The sequence below is a fragment of the Rhea pennata genome, chromosome Z, assembly GCF_028389875.1.
Source record: "Rhea pennata isolate bPtePen1 chromosome Z, bPtePen1.pri, whole genome shotgun sequence".
NCBI classification, from domain to species: Eukaryota; Metazoa; Chordata; class Aves; order Rheiformes; family Rheidae; genus Rhea; species Rhea pennata.
Genome location: NC_084702.1, coordinates 1,611,975 through 1,630,930, shown reverse-complemented (window position 1 = coordinate 1,630,930; position 18,956 = coordinate 1,611,975). Strand labels below are relative to the sequence as shown.

The following is an 18,956-nucleotide window of genomic DNA, read 5'->3' as shown; positions in this document are numbered from 1 at the left end:
TGGCAGACTTAACTTTTCCTTCTCATATTATTTTAGCTAGTTCTGTTACTCTAGATTTCTCATTTCTCTACAGACTACGGAAGGAGCCAGTCTGACAGGCACGGCTTTTTTACCTCTCTCAGGAACTTTGCAGCTTGAATATGTCTCTGCTTCTGCTGTCCCAGTTTCCAAGCTGTATAAATAAGAATAATATTGTGACCCCTCCTCACTGTGGAAGAGGATGAAAAAAAAACATTAAAGAGTGTAGGATGCTCCCTTTCTCCGGGCTATGCTAATGCTTCACATGTATGGGTCACAGCCCAACAAACCTCCAAGGATGATGTTCAGCCAGCTTTAAAAACAAGAAACGCCTAACAGGAGCCAGTAGTTTACATAGAAAGGTGAGAAGGAGGTCCTGATCTACCTTTTCTGTAGATTGTTGTGTGTAAGTCTTGTAATAGCCCTTTGACTGTCTGTGCAACTTGCACCTCAGTAATTTTCACTTCTACATTTTTGAGGACAGGCTGTCTCTTTTAAACTATGAAGTTCTAGCACTGTTTGACATTATTTTTCTCTTCTCGCTATCTACACTGAGATAGGAAAAAATACACGATGATGTATGCGTTGGAAGAGAAAATGGAATGTGGGAAGGGGAAAGAGGTCAAAAAAACCCGAGAGAATGAACGGGAGATTTGTATCTCTTTCCCTAGTCATGCAAAGATATGTGGAGGATGTACAGAACTACCTGATCCAAATGGTTGTCCTTTGAGATTATATGTATATATATATGTATATGTATTTTTATATGGCCATACAAAGCACAAAATGCCACCTTCAAAGACCTTCCACAACTGAAAATAACTTTGGAAGCATGGTTTGCTCAGATGTATAAGCCTGGCAGACTCCAGCTTTCACTCCTGGCAGGCTTGGTGAAGAGAAGGGCAGTTTTTGTTTTAAAGCATTCGGTTGCTGATTTCGTGGTGTTCAGTGGCTACCACTTCTGCAATCTTCCTTTGTTATTCTGAGAGGCATGTCTGTATATGGTCCGTGGATCTGGCTGCCCCTTTTCTCATCTGGGTGACTATCAAGATCAACATAGCTAAAATCCCATTAAAAAATGATTGAGCAGCCTAGTTTTGGACAATGGAAGAGATTCCCTTTATCTACTCCATCATAGCTACTGTTTACCTTATTTCTCTAATATTCTGCAGTATGAGCTCTCCCTGTTCTGTCCACGCCTTTGTTAAAATTGGCACACATTTCTGCTATTTTACCATGTTTAATTCGCTGTTTGTTGCTGCTTACTCAGGCACACAACTCTCCTGCGCCTTAAATCCATGCAGGTATATCGAGTTAAGCACTTCCCATTTTAGTTAGAAATAACTGCTCCCCACTATAGTTAATTTTACTCTAGGTAATCTCCGAGGCTGGAGACAGGTCACAATTCAAATTTGAAATGATATCAGTCATGCTCAGGCACAATGTACACTATTCAAGCCTTGTTTTCATTTAATTTGCCAGCTCTGCTTAAAGATAAAAGAAAACAATTTCAGCCACAAGTGCTAGCTGTTTTCTGTGCTGCTGTTTCATGGGCTTTTGTTGTTCACCCTTGGCATCTTCTTTAGAGGGGGTGTGTGTGTGTGTTTGTGTGTGTGTGTTTGCGTGCACGCGTGTGATTTACTAGTCTGTGGAATGCCACATGTCTTTAAAATTACAGTGCCCATTTCCTGCTGAAATAAATTCTACAAAGAGTGGCTCCTATTACAGCAAGAGGAGCATGGACGTCATGATTTATTATTATTTATGGTCCCAGGCCCTTGTTTATGCGCGATGGGTTAGGTGCTCAGGATAGAAATGCCATTATGCAAATGACATTGAATGTCCTTACTGAGCCTAAATAATTTTTGTGTTGGACGATTAAACCTCATCTGTTATTGATATGGGCTGCAGTCGGGCTATTAAAGAGTCCCAACAGTACTTACTCCCAGTAATGGGAAAATTGAGAGGAAGAGGCTAAACAATTGCCTCAAGTGTGCTGTGATTGTCTAGTAGGAGAGGAACATAACGAACCCCCTGAATGGAAATCGTGTTTACTACTTAGGGATAAATAAAAAGGGAGAACATGCAATAAATTACACTTTGTGATTTGAATCAGTGCACCGGAGAATTTGCGTACTTTCAATTTATTTATCTGATTTTTTTGGGGAGGGGTAAATACCAGAAGTAGCCAGGAATAATTCCTGCACAGTACTCAGCTCTGCCTGGGGGAGGGGGCCGGAGAACTAATCTTTGCAGTGAACATGGGAGCTACATTGTCATTGCTCCTTTCTTTTTGACACAGCTGTGCGGTCACATTTTGATCAGTGTTGATAGCTTATGAATTCCAAAATTGACAAAATTTACGGAAAAATGAGGATAATCCATCTTCCTTAGCAGCCTGTCAGGAGCTGGCTATACTTCATAATCTTCAATTACAGATGCTATTTTCAGACATTTACATGCAGATATTAGAACAAAATGAAAATGAGAAACAAAGAGTGAATGGAAATACAGCTATTTGTATGTATAGAAGAAAAAACAACAGGTAAATTCTAGGCACTAAGACTGGATTTGGGGATCCCTTTAGAAAGGCTGAGAATGGCTGCTTCTGCTTATACTTCTCCGTGAAAAAGTAAAATGTAGCATACGGTTTCCCACATGCAGATTATCTGAAAATTTAGGTCACAAATCGGTCAGTTATTCTGAGGTATGATGGTAAATGTGTTCCTGGCAGCGTGTGCTAATTCCCACTGTTTTAGAAGGAATTTCTGGGGACTGGCACAATTCTAATTGTATTTGGGTTAAAATGAAGCACATCTGTTAATTTTTTTTTTAAAAGATACACACTCTGTGAAAGGGAGATCTAGAAACATCCTGTTCAAAAGAAGGAGGAAAAAGATTCTGTGGCTCAAATCAAACTTTCATGCCTTTTAAGAGAGTAAGAACCAAATGTTGCTGAAAACAAAGGGAAATTGGATTTCAGCTCCAATTAGCTGTGTAAATAGGTTTTACTCCAAAGAAGAAATAGTTTCAGTGATAGTGTGAGATAGAGCAGGAAATGTGATGCAAATTATAAAACAGAAGGGTGGCTGGTGGGGTGGCAGCAAAGAGGCTTTGATAAATAGATTTTCAGATGCATTTCCAGTACAAGACTAAGGGGGTTAAGGAAGAGGACTTCGTAATGACGTTCCATTCCCATAAAATTTAAGATAGAATAGCACCAATGCTCATATAGCTGAACAAGGCACTGGCTTTCTGAAAAGCTGGAGAGATTAATTGGAGCTGCTTTGGATTGAACTCTCTGAACCATACCTAATGTTACAATTTTTTTCCCCTTGTGAGCCTGACGTGGGGGTTTTGGTGGAAAGCCTGCTTGGTGTGTGCTAATTCTGCCTTTATTTATTTATTTGTTTTAAAATATTATGACACGATAACCAGGCCATAATAAATATGGGCTCTTCTAATGACAATGGAGATACTTTCTGTTGCTATGTGTGGTTAGCAGCATGTTTGACAGTCATAAATGATGGCACTCCAGTGACCTGGAGTGTAAGGGAATATCTGGGCTTCTTTATCCTAGGCTTTATTAATATTTCTGTGCATCTGCAAGTGATCAAAGAAGAGCCATTTGTCATCCTTTATTCTCTGCTAAACATCTGCCAGAAGGAGACGTTGTCTCCTTATATGTGAGGGGGACAAAAAGAAGGAAGAACAAACATCTGAACGTGCAGAGATGTTCTGGTCTCGACATTTGCATACGTGATGGGGGAGCCTGCCTGTTTTCAGTATGAATCAGGTTTGGGGTATTTGTCTGAAATGCCCAAGGGCCGGGTAAAACAGGAACACATTGAGCTATGCAGAGAATTTTCTTGCCTCTGTAAGTGTTGGAAGGCCTCGAGTTAACACCTTTTCTAAAACTGGAGAAGAATTTTCAGCAGCAAAGGGCCTGTGTGTGCCATTTTCGTCTTGCTACAACCTGGTTTGCTTAGGAAGCAGGCAGCACATACTGTCAGCACAAAAACTACAAACAAAACAAAATGCTAAGGCGTCTACTGGCCTACAGCTTTACTTTGACCATTTAAGTCACTGTGGTACCGGACAAAGTTTTTCTTTCACCATTGTGGCCCAAACAACCCTGTTGGTCAGAAGGCCTCTAAGCTACAGGTAGGAAAGCGTAACACACATTGGTTTGTGTCTCTTTGATTTTTTTGAATATGTGATTTGTAAAATTGAGCCTAAGGAAGAAGAAATATGTGGAGTCCTACTGGATTCCAGCTACCTCTTTTTGATAGTTACTTGCTCCCATTCACCATATACCTCCTTTCTTTCTGAAAGGGAAGAAGGAGCAGAGGGAAATGTATTTTTCTGCCAGTGAGCCTGGATCGTAGCATTTCCACAGGGCTAATCCCCTGCAGTCTACCACCATGGAGTCTTGGGATGATCTCTTTGAATTTCCCACTTTAGTATTTCACAATTAGTCTCCTTTGGGGAGCTTTCTTGCTCCTCATGGCACATCCATCTTTGCTTTCTGTTTTTGGATAAAAGTTCAAATATGAATTTAAAACCCCTGCTATTTATGTAGGATATATTGACTTTTCAATGGGTTACAATTCACTAGAAAAAATGCAGGGTGAAACAAATGGTGGGAGATCTCACAACTAATTATAGTGAGGCAAGAGAGGTTAGAACTTGCCTTCTACTTGTGCTACATGAATTGTTCAAAAAATACTAATAAAGTGCTCTTCTAGCTTTTGCCCTCCAGCTGCCTGGCATCTTACACAGAGTAACTTCTGGTCATACTTTACTAGTGAACTGCAGTGTAGTGAAACCTGGTCTTGATGGCTGAGGTCATCTCTCTAAATGCATAGCTGAGAAACTGAAAGTAGAAGAAGCAGTATGGGGAAAGGTGGGCACGTTTTGCCTTCTCTTGAAGATTGTAGAGCACATCCGAAGGTTAATTATTTCCTGCTTATCCTCATGTGCATAGGTTCTCATGGGCCAGTGATAGGTGTTTGCATATGGGACATGGAAGGAGCTATTCCTGCCATAAGCACTTACAGTGTAATAGTGAAAGTCTTGCAGATCGTGAAGGCTGGAAAAGTAGTTTATGAAAATCTGTATTGTCCTGAGTACAGTTCAATGCTTATGTGTAAACGCACTTCAGCCTTTGCTCTTGTCTCAATTAACTTTTTGAAAGTAGCCACTGGCACAAATATTCATAATAAACATAGGCTCTGTCTCAGGGTCCCGTTCTCCTCTATTAGGAAAAAGTCAATGATGTTGTACAATTTGCATTGCTACTTGCCCCTGAATCATTCTGCAAGGTGCCTAGCATCCCATCCTCCTGATCTTAAGTGGGATGGGGAAGAGAAAGCACACAAAGCTTCGTACTGCTACTCAGAAGTTTCTTCTTTTGTTTTGTCCTTCTCACTCTCTCCTTTTATATATTCTCCGTTTCACGTGTCTGTGTTTTCTCTCCTCCATGCTATGGCAGTGGTGCTCCATGCTGATGAGACAGTACGTGGTACAACCGCAGACAATCATTTTTCAGGTAATTTCTAGAGTACTGAACACCCGACTCTTGCTTTTTCACATATCAAGCAGGTCGGGCTCCCCACTGTGCAGGGAGGGGCACTTTGGTTGTACCTGGGTAGAGTGGGAAATTCATCTCCCTGGCTATTCTTCACTGAAAGGCCATGGTGCTGACTAGCAGGTTAGAAGAAGCCAAAGAAGTAAAAATCTTAGATGTCTTCTGCTGCCCTACCCCAGAACAACTAGAGGACACACCAACCATTCAGTGGCAACAGGGAAGTCTTTTCTGGTAGAAGTCTTCTGATTGAAGATCTGGGTGACGTTGCAATGGCATGAGAAAAGGCTATTCCAACAGCTCTCTGTTCCTTGAGCTTTTTCTTTTGTTTCCTCATGGGATGGCAGGGGTGAATTCTGCCTCAGGGCTAGTGGAGAAGAGAAGATGCTAACATGCCCCTTGTGAGCCCCACGAGCTGAGAAGAAATGAGTGCCCGTGATGCTGCAAACTTACACCACCAGCAAAACTTGTCATTTCTTTGGGGAGCGCTATGAAATGATCGGCATTGTTAGACCTCTCTGCCTTTTACTTTGCTGTTTATGTACACCTGTGTTAAACTCCAGAGGACACACTTGTGAAGCAGTGGACACACGATAGCAGAATGTGAGCAGAATGTTAGTCTGTCCCCAGCTCTGCACACTGGGATGAAATGAATTCCAGACTGGGCCTTTCGGCTGTTTTGGTGAGGTTGAGGCTCTTCTGCTGCTCCATGTTGGAGATTTCCTGGTTCTTGAAGGGCCAGAATCAAGCTTCTGGTGATCCATTGGCTCACTGAAGTATATTACAGCTTAGTGGCAAGAGCTACTTTTGCAGTAACGTGCTGCCTTTTCATTCCCAAACCACGTACCAGTCTCAGCTTGGCACAGGCACTATTCTTTGCTATTTGCTATTTCATTGCTGCTAAGTTAGCATGGTACCAGTCCTGGCTATGTTTTCGATAGCGGGAACTCAGACTGTCGCAGTGGCTGTGATGTAGGTCCTGGCGAGGGAGGCCTGCTGGGACACAAGGGGGAAATCACCGCTTGTACCTCAAAACACGTGGATGGCTATGAGGACTGGTTTGTGAGAAGGCTGGTGGTTAGCAAGCTGCCCCTCAGCCAGTGTTTGCTTCATATAGATGCCTGGAGAAGCTGTGGTCTTGTATGTGGTTGGTATAGCTAGATGTGGTGTCAGTTTAGTCACTTGGCGATGGCTTTGTAAAGCTGATTGCTCTGGGGATAGAAAATAGATAGTAGCACAGGGGAAGTTTTTGTCACGGGAATGGGGAAGTGGCTGGAAAATCCCTGTGATTCCTTGTTCTTACCTCCTGGAATAGATGGCTCCTTGGGGCCAGAGGAAGAGAGGTGCAGTGGAGGGCATCTCCAGTACGTGACAAACTACCTAGACTGAAAATATGGAGGGGACAGAAAGCCTTCACTTCTCACATCTCCTTATTCTGTAGTCCTCTGCTAAATGCTGCTTGAATATGGACTTTCCTCCAAACTAGGCTGAAAAACAGTAATACTTCCAGTCACGCCTGCATGCAAAAGATGGTCCAGTGATTCAGGATCTAGACAGCTGAAGGTAAATGAAATACTCAGAGCCCTACTTGCAAAAGGACTATGCTGGTTGTGCCTCTCCATTCATCCTCCCGTAACCTTGCTGAGAATAGTAATAGACTGGATTCTGTCTGCTTCATGCACCGTAGTCACGCTGCCAAGGTTACACTTTTCCTTAAAGATTGTAAGGTGTAATGGAACTTCCCATGCTAGGTAACATTAAGGAGCAATGGGATACCATCTTCCTTGCTTCAAGAAGTGAGTGTACTTATTTATGCTAAGCCCTTCAAGCTTTTTGCTTCTGTTACTGGAACTGATAAATCCTTTTTAACTTGACAAGCCTCATTTGAATTTACTTAATGTAATGTTTTCAGGTCATTACAGTTAAAACGTGAGACCTAATCCCGCTAGAGTTTTCTCCAAGACTAGTCAAGAGGCAGTTAAAACTGAAGAAAGATGTAAAGCTCTATCTTTGTAGCCTGCGCTAAACTCTTAAATCTGAGGCTTTGCTGGCAGGGAATTGTATTGTATAGTTGCATTTGTGAAAGGAATTGGAGTCATACAGCTACCTTTGCCTGTAAAGGGGGAGTAGAATTGCATCCACTTGCCCCACGTCTGCACATGACCCAACATTTGGCATAGCTGGATGCTTTCCCTCAGATATGCTCTAGCTATAAATTAATCAGCTCCCCTTTAATAGGCATAAAACCACATTCATGCTCTGCATATGGAAGGGCAATGGATCAGAATATGTCAGGAAGCCCTGAAGAGATTTCCTGCTTTGAGTATAGTAGATTTACATTTTTCTTAGAGCATCAGGAATTAAATAAGGACTCATGTCCACAGGGAATGGTGTGTGCTCTTCTTCAGATATCAGAAATATCAAACCATAGCCTGGCAGAGCAAAATGACAGCTTTTCCCCCCACTGCTCTGCCTACCCATTTCCCACTGCTGCTACATCACCAGCTGTCCAGATGACTCTACAAGACTGCAGCCCCCATTTTTTTCCAGATTAGTGCTTTAGGGAATTAAATAGCCCTCCTGTACAATTAAATGTGCATACACCCAGTGCAGAGGGAAGGTGAAGTATAGACATGGGGCAATGTGGAATGATATGGGAATGCCGAAATGTGTACAAAGTGCTCTGTTCTGCATAGCTGTAAAGAGCATCTTGCAGCAATGGTAGAGGAAGAATCTGAGGCCATTGGTGGTGAGCTGAAGTGAGCTGCAGGAAATTCGAGGATTGTAATACGTAGAACCAAACAGGATTTCTTTTAATGACACTTTCTGATAGGATCTGGAACTAAAAGTGTCACCAGAAAAGGAGCTTTCTTTAGTTGCACTTTTAGACAGAGAAAAGGCTGAATGACTGTTGGTGTCAGCCAATTGGGAATGGTTACTTGAGGATTTGCCTGAATCAAGGGCAGTGATTGTCAAGGTAAAGAAGAAATGGAGCTGAAGTAAAGCTGTGTGCAGCTCATTTCAGTGAGAAATGTTAGAAGAAAGAAATTAAATGAAAATACATGAAGGCAAGGAGAGTTTCAGAAAAGGTATTAAGCTGAAAGAGCTGAGGAGTAGGACAAATTTAATGCAAAATTTAGGGAGGAGAATAGGAGACTGGTCCTTCCTGAGAAGTCTTCAGTCCAGAGAACCCTGGAATATGCACCCATGGGCAGAAGGAATGCAGCTATTTATGTTGGCAAAATGTATTTGACATGCTCATTTGGAAGAGGTTTGTATGGGAGATCCTTCAAGATAACAGAAGGGACATGTGCCTCATACAGATTGTGCCTTCGAGAGAAATATGCTTTTATTGATATAAACCTGCTAATTTGGGGCTATCAATACAAATTCCTTTCTATTTGAGATCTGAGCAGCAGAGAAACAGGTATCTGATGCAAAACATGCACTGAGTATGTGGCAAACCTCAGACTGTGTGTTGGAGCGCTCAGACACTTCCTGGAAAGTTGCGTTTAAGTGTTTCTTTAGAGACGATCACAACCACTCAAAACATCTTTTGTTTCCCTTTTCTTTTTAAAAATATTGCTAACATTTGATTTGGTGACGTGAAAAATTATGGGGACCTTATTTGCTCAGCATTACTTCAATTCTTCAAGGCCATTACACTGACTTAGACTGCAGCAATACAGTGGAAATCATCCTTAAAATTGTTATTTTAAGTTCATCTGTTTCTACTGCCTATTCTTCACTGGAAGTCATAATTCTCTGATTGTTATGGATATGATTATGACCTCACTAATAAAGAATTAAAACTTTAAGTGAAGACAGTAATAGGGGAAGGAGAACTTCAAAAGAAAACTTTCCAGTTTTGTGTAAATGGCTCCGATAATGAGAAATCATGAAAAAAGGCCAATAAAGATAAACTTTCTGCCACAGACCTTCTGAACATACGGGTTAGCCTCAGCTGCTGTAAATTGTCACAGCTGGATGGACTTTTCCAAGGCCATAGGACAGTGGCAATTTGACTTATGAGGTCATGTGCTCATTTACACTAGCTCTAGCTAATGACATTTAAAAATTCCCATAATATGTGAGAGCTTCTTTAAAACAGTCAGATGATTTGTTTTTAAACACGCTTGGATTTGGAAATGATCGGCAACAAATCCATCCATTAAGCAAACTTCTTTACTTACATGTGCTTCATTGCTTGCGAAATGATGAGGAAATACTGCATGCCTAAGAGAAGCTCTGAAACCAGACACCCCAGTCACCATCTGCTCTTTAGTCTCTTCAGGAGTAATCACTGCAATAGGGTTTAAGTTAACTAGCATGAACAAGTGTTTGTCACTCTAACAGACAAATAACTTTCATTCAGGCGTTACAGCCCTCAATTTGCTCTACTGAATTTCCTCAGTAAGGAAAGCTGTGTTTCCTGTTGGTTAGTTTGGCTTTTCTTTTCATAAAGAAGCTCATATTGGTGTTCTCCAAAAACATTAATGATAAGTACAGATCCATTTATTTTGAATACTTAATAGCATGTTTTAAATGTGCATTGCCTTTGAAATGGGCCAGTGTAACTGAACAAAAGGTTTTTCTTTTGCATCTGCTTTTTCTCTACTTTTGTCATACAGGCAAAAACTGTTGTATAGTTACTTTATTATTGCTAAGATGCCTTTTGTTTCTTTTTCCAGGCAACTGAGTATTCAGCCATGGCATCATTAGCTGGTGGATTAGATGATATGAAGGCCAATATAACAAGCCCTACTTCTGCAGATATAGGAGCTAGTGTTCCAGGGCCTCAGTCATACCCTATTGTAACAGGTAAGGAATTTTCAAACACTGATAAGTGATGTAAAAGGGTATGCATGCAAAATGCAGTGTGCTACCCTTTATGAAGGAATTGTGTCAGATGTGTAATCATTCTCTCAGAACAATCTCTTTGTAGCTGTGTGACTTTGTAGTAGGCTGGTCTGAAGTCAGATGAATGGCATGTATATATCATTAGTCTAACAGATGACACATCTCTTTTCACCATGACAGGATATGCCCCTCCACACCAACTCTACAGCCTAAGTGCCAATGTACAACTGAGAAGGAGAATGTTTTCCTGTGCTTTTTGCATTTTATCACTTGTTTTTCATAAAGAAGTCTGGTGTTTTTGACTGGATGGGGTTTCTATTACATTTCAGACTGAATTGAATTTTAGATGCTTTTCCTTCCTACAAATACCTGCATTTTGAGTCACTTTGGGAATTATAATTGTGCACTAAGGCTGAGCATTTAGCCAAAAGGTAACTATTTACTCTAGCAACACAGCATCATCTGCATTTCTTTAGCAGGCATGGGCAGAATTTGCTATGTGCATTGGTATTTTAGTTATTCAGGATTGCCCACACCACTTGGGAGGAGATTACCAAAGTAGAAAGAGAATCACAAAAGTATGTCCCTCAGGATCTGTGGGAATTAGAAAGGAGAACAAGGCGAGGAGGAGGTCTGGGCAAGAATGACTGACTGATAGAAGTGGCTGTTTTAGCTGCAACTGCTGGCAAAGAACTTCTGGTGGACCTACCTATGGAGAGTCTCAGAAAAGAAGTTCTTGGATCATATAGGGCAACTGCATTAGCATCCAGTCTCTGGAGGAAGGTAGTGTTGATTCAGGAGTTCCAAAAGAACCGTCAAGTGAAGGTGCCGAGCTGCTAGCAAAGAATTCACTTATTATTTAAACTTAGTTAGCACAACAGCGCTCTGATATGCAGTGAACGTGCTTGATCTTTATATTTGGACATCGAAGAGCAAAGCACGGCTCCTTCAGCAGCTAACATGATCTCCTTTAAAGGCAGCTTATGAGAAGCCTTGTGTTTCTTCCTCAGATGAGGATTCTGTGTACTTACACGTCAGATCTTTAAAAGTAACATATATCTACAGCTGAAAGAATATGGGGGAAATTATTTCCTCCTTATCTTTCCAGAATTTCTAGTGATTTTCTTGTATTACTACTCCCATAGTGTCTGGTTCTGTAGCGTAGAGCTGGCTGATTGTATTTGCTAAAGCATGACTGATTATAGAAATGACTCTGCAAAGATTATTATATTTTTTACCTGAGTTCTTCTTGTGACATTAAATCCACTTGAACAAAAGTTCTAGATGTTGTATTTATTAGTTCTCACTGAGAACAGGGAACAGTTTTTATGACAACAAGCCTAGATAAAACCCGACATTGGTCTTGAATGTGACAGGGCTATAACAAAACATGTTTCTTACAAGACAGTAGGTATTTATATCTTTATTTTGATATTACTATAGATTTTTTTATCATCTGCATTCTCAAAACCTAGATTTACTTAAGCATATGAAAAGCATTTTAAAACCTATTGCTTTTCGATGTATTTTTAAAAATAGTCTTTTATTTTTCCTTTCTCTGCAATGCTTGTTTAGTACTATTCAAATTCTAGAAGCACATGGAAGATCCAAACATTATCTGAGCTCTGTGGTAATGGAAACACACAATACAGGAGAGTCACTCTCTGTCCTGAGGCTTTCATACTTAACTGAGAGGACATAACTGAGATCTTCAGAGATAGAAAGTTATGTTTTTGTTTTAGGTAAAGACATGCATGCCAGGCACATTTAGTGATATAGCTTCCACCATAGCTCTGGACAAATTAGTCCGTCTTTTCTAAGAATTAAAGGGCTTTTCTGTTCCTACTTCTTTTCTTTCATTGTTGCTTAGCAAACAATTTTTCATCTGTAAAAGTGAGGATAAATTTCTACAAAGTGTCCAGAATTCTGTGTCCAATGGTGCTAATGGCTTGATAGCTTGACCTTACTTCTCAGAAGAGTTTCCTGTAGAAGTTACTAGATTATAAATACTTTTTTAACGGTCTTGGTATCCAGAGGCCAAGAGCTTCTGAAAAATTGGTGAGTGAATTGTAATATCCAGAAGAATCTTTTGGTGGAAAACATTATTTATTTTGGATTGTGTAAAGCAGAGCTGCAAATATGTGATTACACAACATTTTAGCGCAGAGTGGGCTACTGGTGTGCAGAGAGCTTTTAGCCTCATATTTTGAGATAAACGAAAGAAAGACATACAAAAGCTTAAGAAATGAATTTTGTTGTGGCCAAGAAAAGTAGGATAGTACTTTTGATATGATGATATTTGCAATTTAAGCTTCACCAGTTTTTATGAGAGTCTGGAGAGAGTTTTGGGCTGTCATTTGTAAAGAGACCTAAGTCTACTTCATTTCGTCAGTCTTAAGTCTGTAAGACGTATCATAAGATGTTTTAATGCAAATGAAACTGAGAAATAAGGTCATATGATTACAGTTTTTAATTGTTCCTGTTGCTAGGCCGTGGTTTGGATAACAAAACAGTATCAAGAGTTGAGTATCAAAAGGTCCCCTGTATGACTGTTGGAGGAAAATGTAAGATTCCCATTTCCTAGCATGTTGGCAGATCAAAGCAGTGGAGATACTACTTGAAAAGAAAAGAACTATTAAACACTGGCATTCATGACACCCTTGCCTGCTGAAATATGTCTAGGGAAAATTTTAATGACGGTTCTCAGTCCTGCTTCATCCACCACCCTCGTATTATGGACTGCCAGCCAAACATCTGATTTCTCTCTATCGTTTTTATGCTACATTAAATATTAAGTTAAAAAATATTTCCCTTTTCTTAATGCTTGCTGCCATGGTTCATGAGTGCTCTCACCATTTGCAAGGCAATGACATGTGCCTGGCTCAGTACTGCTGTACTCAGCAGTTTCTGAGCAGTTCTTGATTGTTACTAATTACCTGCAGATGCATTTTCTCTGCTCTGGCTTGCTGATTCCGGTGTGGTAGCTATCACTTTGAAGAGACAAAGTGGCGCTGAAATTGACACCTTCGTTTGGCTCTCCAATATCTCGCAGAAGACAGATTGACAAATTCACAGGCGCGCCTGACTGCAGCAGGTGGGAGAGTCAGTTTGCATTAGCAGCAGTGTCCAGAAGTGACTGCTGACCGCCCTTGCAGCAGAGCCCAAGAAGTACATTCCGTTTTAGTAGCATCTGACATGAACCCTGTATGTTCAGAAGCGGGCTTTCATTTCTGTTCCTCAGGCAGATGTTTGAATAGGGGAACGTGGTCTTCTCTTAAGCCAGAACTTTTCTGTCACAGCCGTGCCTCCCTTACCTTGCTTACTCTTCCAAGAAGGTGGAAAAGCATTGTCAAATGTGCTGGTTTCTGTTCCGATGTGTTTGATGCACACAACTGTTCAGAGGAAGACTAAGACTCTACCAAATATAGATAAATGCTTCTTTACTCTTCTCATACTACTTTGGAACTACACCACAGAAGGAGTGTTATCTTATATGTTCTTTCTTGGGATCAGCCTTGAAGCTAATGTCCCCATAAACCCAAATACATTAGCTTTTCTGCCCATTTTATATGCATATCACAAAAGAGAGCAGAAAGACAACAAAATTGTGGGCAGAGTCCACTTGAAAAATGTCTTGAAGGATGGGAGAGGAGAGTACACTGAATGGCAATCACATTAAATTATTTGTCATGGCTTTCAGTGGGAGACTAGGGCTATGAAACATAGGTCTTCCTGGATTTCAGGCTGAAATGAGTATAAAGCAAGTGGGAAAATGCACGTGACTGAATTTTTTCAGTGTGGATGTATCCAGTAATTTAAATGTAGTATAGGACGCTAGGCAGTTTTTTTCCATAGAAGACACAGATCTGTGACTAATGTAGATAACAGGGATATGATCAAATTTCCTTATTTCTAAATTTTTGTTAAATTCTTGTGGATCTGAAAAACAATTGTTAAAATGGGAAAAATACATGTCAAGAAATAAGCTGTTTCTTGTTACTATTCTACTGTAAAATACAATTTTTGGCCAGTCTCTCATAGTGTGCTCTTCCTTTAGGAATGCCCATTCTTACTGGGAACTCTGTTGCCTAATCTTAAGCTTGCCTAATATATTATTGGTCGTGTCATACTGTGTCTGCAATTTATGAACCAAAGTTTTGCCAGGTTTTGTTAAATGACAGTTATTGATTATAACATCTGAGGAGAGGAGCAAGGTGGTGACAAGGCAGCTGGAATGGAAGGCCTGCCAAAAATGGAACATCATCTGAATGGTTAATGTTTGCAGCTGAAGTATATTTTGGTGCTTTAAAAAAGCAACAGCAATAAGAAAAAACAGTCCCTCCACAAGTCCAGGATCTCTTGCCAGGATTAAATGCTGTTAATATTTAGCATTTAGCTCAGAGAATCTGCCAAAGCTTCTCGCTTTTTAGCAAGCAAATAAATGACATGTAGGAACGCAGATCACCTTAGCTTCAGAAGAATGACGGCAGATCTTTCTCAGCCAATGAATGCAGAAAGGTTAATCTGAACAATCCTGGACACGACCTTTCAGATGGAAGGAGTTTGGAGTCACCTTTCTCTCTGCAGACTGCAGTCTAGATACTGAATTTGGACTAGATGTCTACTTTTTGGATAGTTCAGTTAGACGGGAAGGATACCATGTTAGGAATTGATAGTGGTATTCCTGGTCATGGGGTGCTTTGAGCTTTTGTTTCCAGCTGGTTCCTCATTAGGGAGGTCAAGTACCCTTTGAGTTCGTGCTAGGGAGAGGCCTATATAAATGCTAAGCCTAGAGTGCATCTATGAGAGAGCAGCCAACAGAAATAGACCATAGGCACAGCCACTTGTGGAGAGGATGCAGAGAAGGAAGCCAGAAACTCTGCTGAGGGCAGTGTACACGTGCTCAGAAATGACGGTGATGTGCCACAGGGCACAGTCTTCAGCACCTACCAGATCAAATACCCATGGCACAGCAGAGATCTTGAACTGGACAGTGTTCCCAAGGGAGGATGCATATCTGAGCAGGTCTGGGGCTGCGGGCAATTAGCCTTAGACTGCAGAGGCCTCAGAAAGGAGTGAGTGATAGTAGTGGAAGACTCCTGCTGAAAGGGGCTGGCCAGATTGACCTGTCATCTGAGGATATTTGCTTCCTGCTGGAGCTCAGATCTGGAAAACTGCAGAAGTGCTGCCAAAGCTTGTCCAGACCTCCAACTGTTCTCCTGCTGCTCTTGCATGTGGTACCACTTATCTTTCATGTGGGCATCAATTATCATGTCATCCAGGGATGTCTGGAGGCATATCAAGAATGACCACAAGAATGGGAGCAGTAGGAATGGCACAGAGGCCCATGTAGTTTTCTCCTTGTTCCTGTTGATAATAGGGAAGGGTTTGAGGAGGGAATGGACGCTACAGGTCAAGAACTGCAGGTTGGACAGCTGGTTCCAGCAACAAGGATTAAGCTTTTATGACCATGGGAAGTCTTAGAGGATTGAGGGCTTCTAGAGACAGTCAAGACTACTTGACCAAGTAGGGCAGAAGAATCTTGGTGAGTAACCTGGTGAGGCAAGCAGAAACAATAAAAGCAGGAGAGGAAAACCCACAGATGATTGAGGAAATGGCAGTCTGCATTGGAATGCAAAGGGTGCAGAGTGATGCGGACAAGAAAGACCTCAAAATCAGTAAAACAGAGCAGAAGGCAGTCCCCCTCAAGTGTATATATGCAGATAAGAAAGTGCTGAGGAGGTCACAATTATAATGAAAGTTCTTTTCCTGAGAAATCAACATGTCTGGATGCCTCTGTGCATGTCTCATGATGAACAAACAGGATGAATTAGAGGTTCGAGTGCAGTTGTGAGCCTATCATCTCAGAGAGATGTGTTGAGATAGCACATAAACTTGAAATGCTGCAATGGAAAGATATAACTGGAAGGATGGCTGGGATGACAAGGGCGGGAAGGTGCTGTTTATATGAGAGAGCAGCAGGACTTCATGGAGCTCTGTCTTGGGAGAGATGAGAGCTGGTAGATGGGGCCTCCTTCAAGGCAACTAAAGAAGCCTCACATTCACAGGCTCTGGTCCTCATGGTGTACTTGAACCATTTTGATATCTGCTGGCAGGACAGCACAGCAGAATTCATTTATCCATGTACTGTATCCAGGAGGTTTCTATGATGACAGTGTCCTCAGTTGATGGAGGAGCTGATGAGCGGAGTAGCTCTGCTGCACCTCATATTTACACTGATAGGACATGTGAAAGTCAGGTGCAGCTTTGGCTGCAGTGATGATGAAATGGTGGAGATCAGGATCCTGAGAGGAGTAATCAGGGCAAAAAGCAGGATGTTAATCTTGGACTTCAGGAGAACAGACTTCAGCCTGTTCAGAGAACTGCTTGGAAGAATTCCATGGAATACTGCCCTGGAGAGAAAAGGGTCCAGGAGAGCTGATTGATTTTCAAGGATGACCTTGTCCAAGCCCAGGAAATGAAGCAGAAGTGGCAGAAGGCCTACATGGATGAACAAGGACTTTTGAAAAGATTTAGGTAATAAGAGGTGGTAGCACAGTCAGGTGATCCAAGAGGAACATGGAGACACCCTCTGAGTGTGCAGGGCTGAGATTAGGAAAATCAAACCCACCTAGGGCTGAACCTGACAAGGAAGCGTGAAAGGCAACAAGAAAGCTTTTGCAGGTACATCGTCAGCAAAAGAAAGGCTGGAGAAAATGGGATTCCACTGCCGAATGGGAACACAGACCTGGTTACAATGGACACAGAAAATGCTGAGGTACCCAGTGCCTTTTGTGCCTCACAATTTTAGATTCTTCCTCAGAGACCTCTGTTTTCTGAGACCAGCGGGAAGCTCGGTGCAATGAAGACTTGCCCTAAGTGGAGGAGGATCAAGTTACATAACATTTAAACAAACTGGTTGTACACAAGTGCATGGGACCTGATGGAATTCTCTCACAAGTTCTGAGGGAACTGGCTGATGTCTTTGTGAGGCCTCTCTGGATTATTTTTGGAAGATCATTTGGGAGGTTTCTGGGAACTGGGAAAAAGCAAACATCACTCCTATCTTCAACAAGGGCAAAAAGGAGGATCCAGGGAACTACAAGCTTGTCAGCTTCACCTCAGGGCTGGGAAGATGATGGAAAATTGTCCAGGAAGTAATTTCCAAACATATGAAGGACAAGAAGGTGACTGGGAGAAGTCAGCACGGATTTAGGAAGAAGTCATGCCTGACAAACCTGACAGCCCTCTGCATGAAATGACTAACTTGGTGTAAGAAGGAGGAGCAGCGGATGTTACTTATCTTGCTGCTAGCAAGGCTTTCAACACTGTCTCCCATAAAGTCCTCATAGAAAAAACGATTAAGTGTGAGCTGGATAAATGGTCAGTGAGGTAGACTGAAAACTGGCTGAACTGCTGGGCATAAAAGGTTGTGACTGGTGAATGAGGTCCAGTTGTAGGCTAGTCACTAGTAGTGTCTCCCAGGAGTCAATACTGTATACCTAGGCAGAGTATTTAATCAGTGTAAACCAGATGGGGAATTGTCATGCACCGAACGCTTTTGGACCTCAAAGCAAACGTGACCTTTCTCTGCTGTGTTGTGAGCAGATTCTAAATACACTCTGCTCATATCAACACCGAATCACTTTTTCCCCAAATTTACTTTCTCTTCATTCTTGTCAAGCTGAAAACAGAAGTTTAACTAATAGATAGTGCTCTGGTTTTTTAAGCACTGATGTATCCTCTGGAGTTGATGCTGAAAGGAGCCAAGACAGGGCTATTTCTTTTTTCGCACAAGTCCTTGTTTGATCTGCCTTTTATGACCTGTTTTTAATTATGACCTGAGACAATTAAATAACTTTTGTGTCAAATTGAAAATACATTGTGAAAATAAAAACAAAAATACAACTCCCTATACATGCCTTTGAGGAACATATAATAAAATAGCACTTTTATTCATTGTTGTACATCTGAAGTTAATATTAGTCAACTAATATTTCAGACATGCAAACGTGTGGCATCAGAGTCAGCATTTCATTAATGTCAAGTGCAAAATTGCCTTAGCAGAGCTGAGAAACACACTGTGAAAACTACAGATGGTAATCCTTCTTCCTGGGCAGAAAAGAAGATTTTATTTTAATTTGAATCACACTGTAATCAAAATTAAAAAAAAAGGCAGCATATCTAGTTGGTTCTGCAGTTGTAGATTTAGGTCTAAATCCAAGTCTTGGTGACCACAATGAAAGAATAGCCACTGATTTCATTAGGAAATAAGATCTGACCCATAAGTTAATTTGACATTTTGCATTTTAAGAATCGTGTAGCAGTGGACTCACCTCTCTGAATTCTTACCATTTAAAAATTAGGTGGCTGGTCTATGGTCATCACTGTAGGAGGGTTTCCAGATGATGGAAAGGAGAGAGCACTTCCAGAAGGCGCTTAAGAAGGACTTATCCCACATATGTTTTATATCTACGTTGGGAGTAGTCTT

At 41.3% G+C, this 18,956-nt stretch overlaps 1 protein-coding gene across 2 annotated transcripts in view; it reads left to right on the top strand.

Moving 5' to 3' along the window:
- The window catches only part of PAX5 (paired box 5), a 168,370-nt gene that overhangs the window by 81,311 nt on the left and 68,103 nt on the right, over nucleotides 1-18,956 (top strand). For both annotated transcript variants that reach the window (XM_062599434.1, XM_062599435.1), the window contains exon 7: nucleotides 10,297-10,426. In XM_062599434.1, the coding sequence (XP_062455418.1) occupies nucleotides 10,297-10,426 (130 nt within the window). The remainder of the gene's footprint in view (nucleotides 1-10,296; nucleotides 10,427-18,956) is intronic.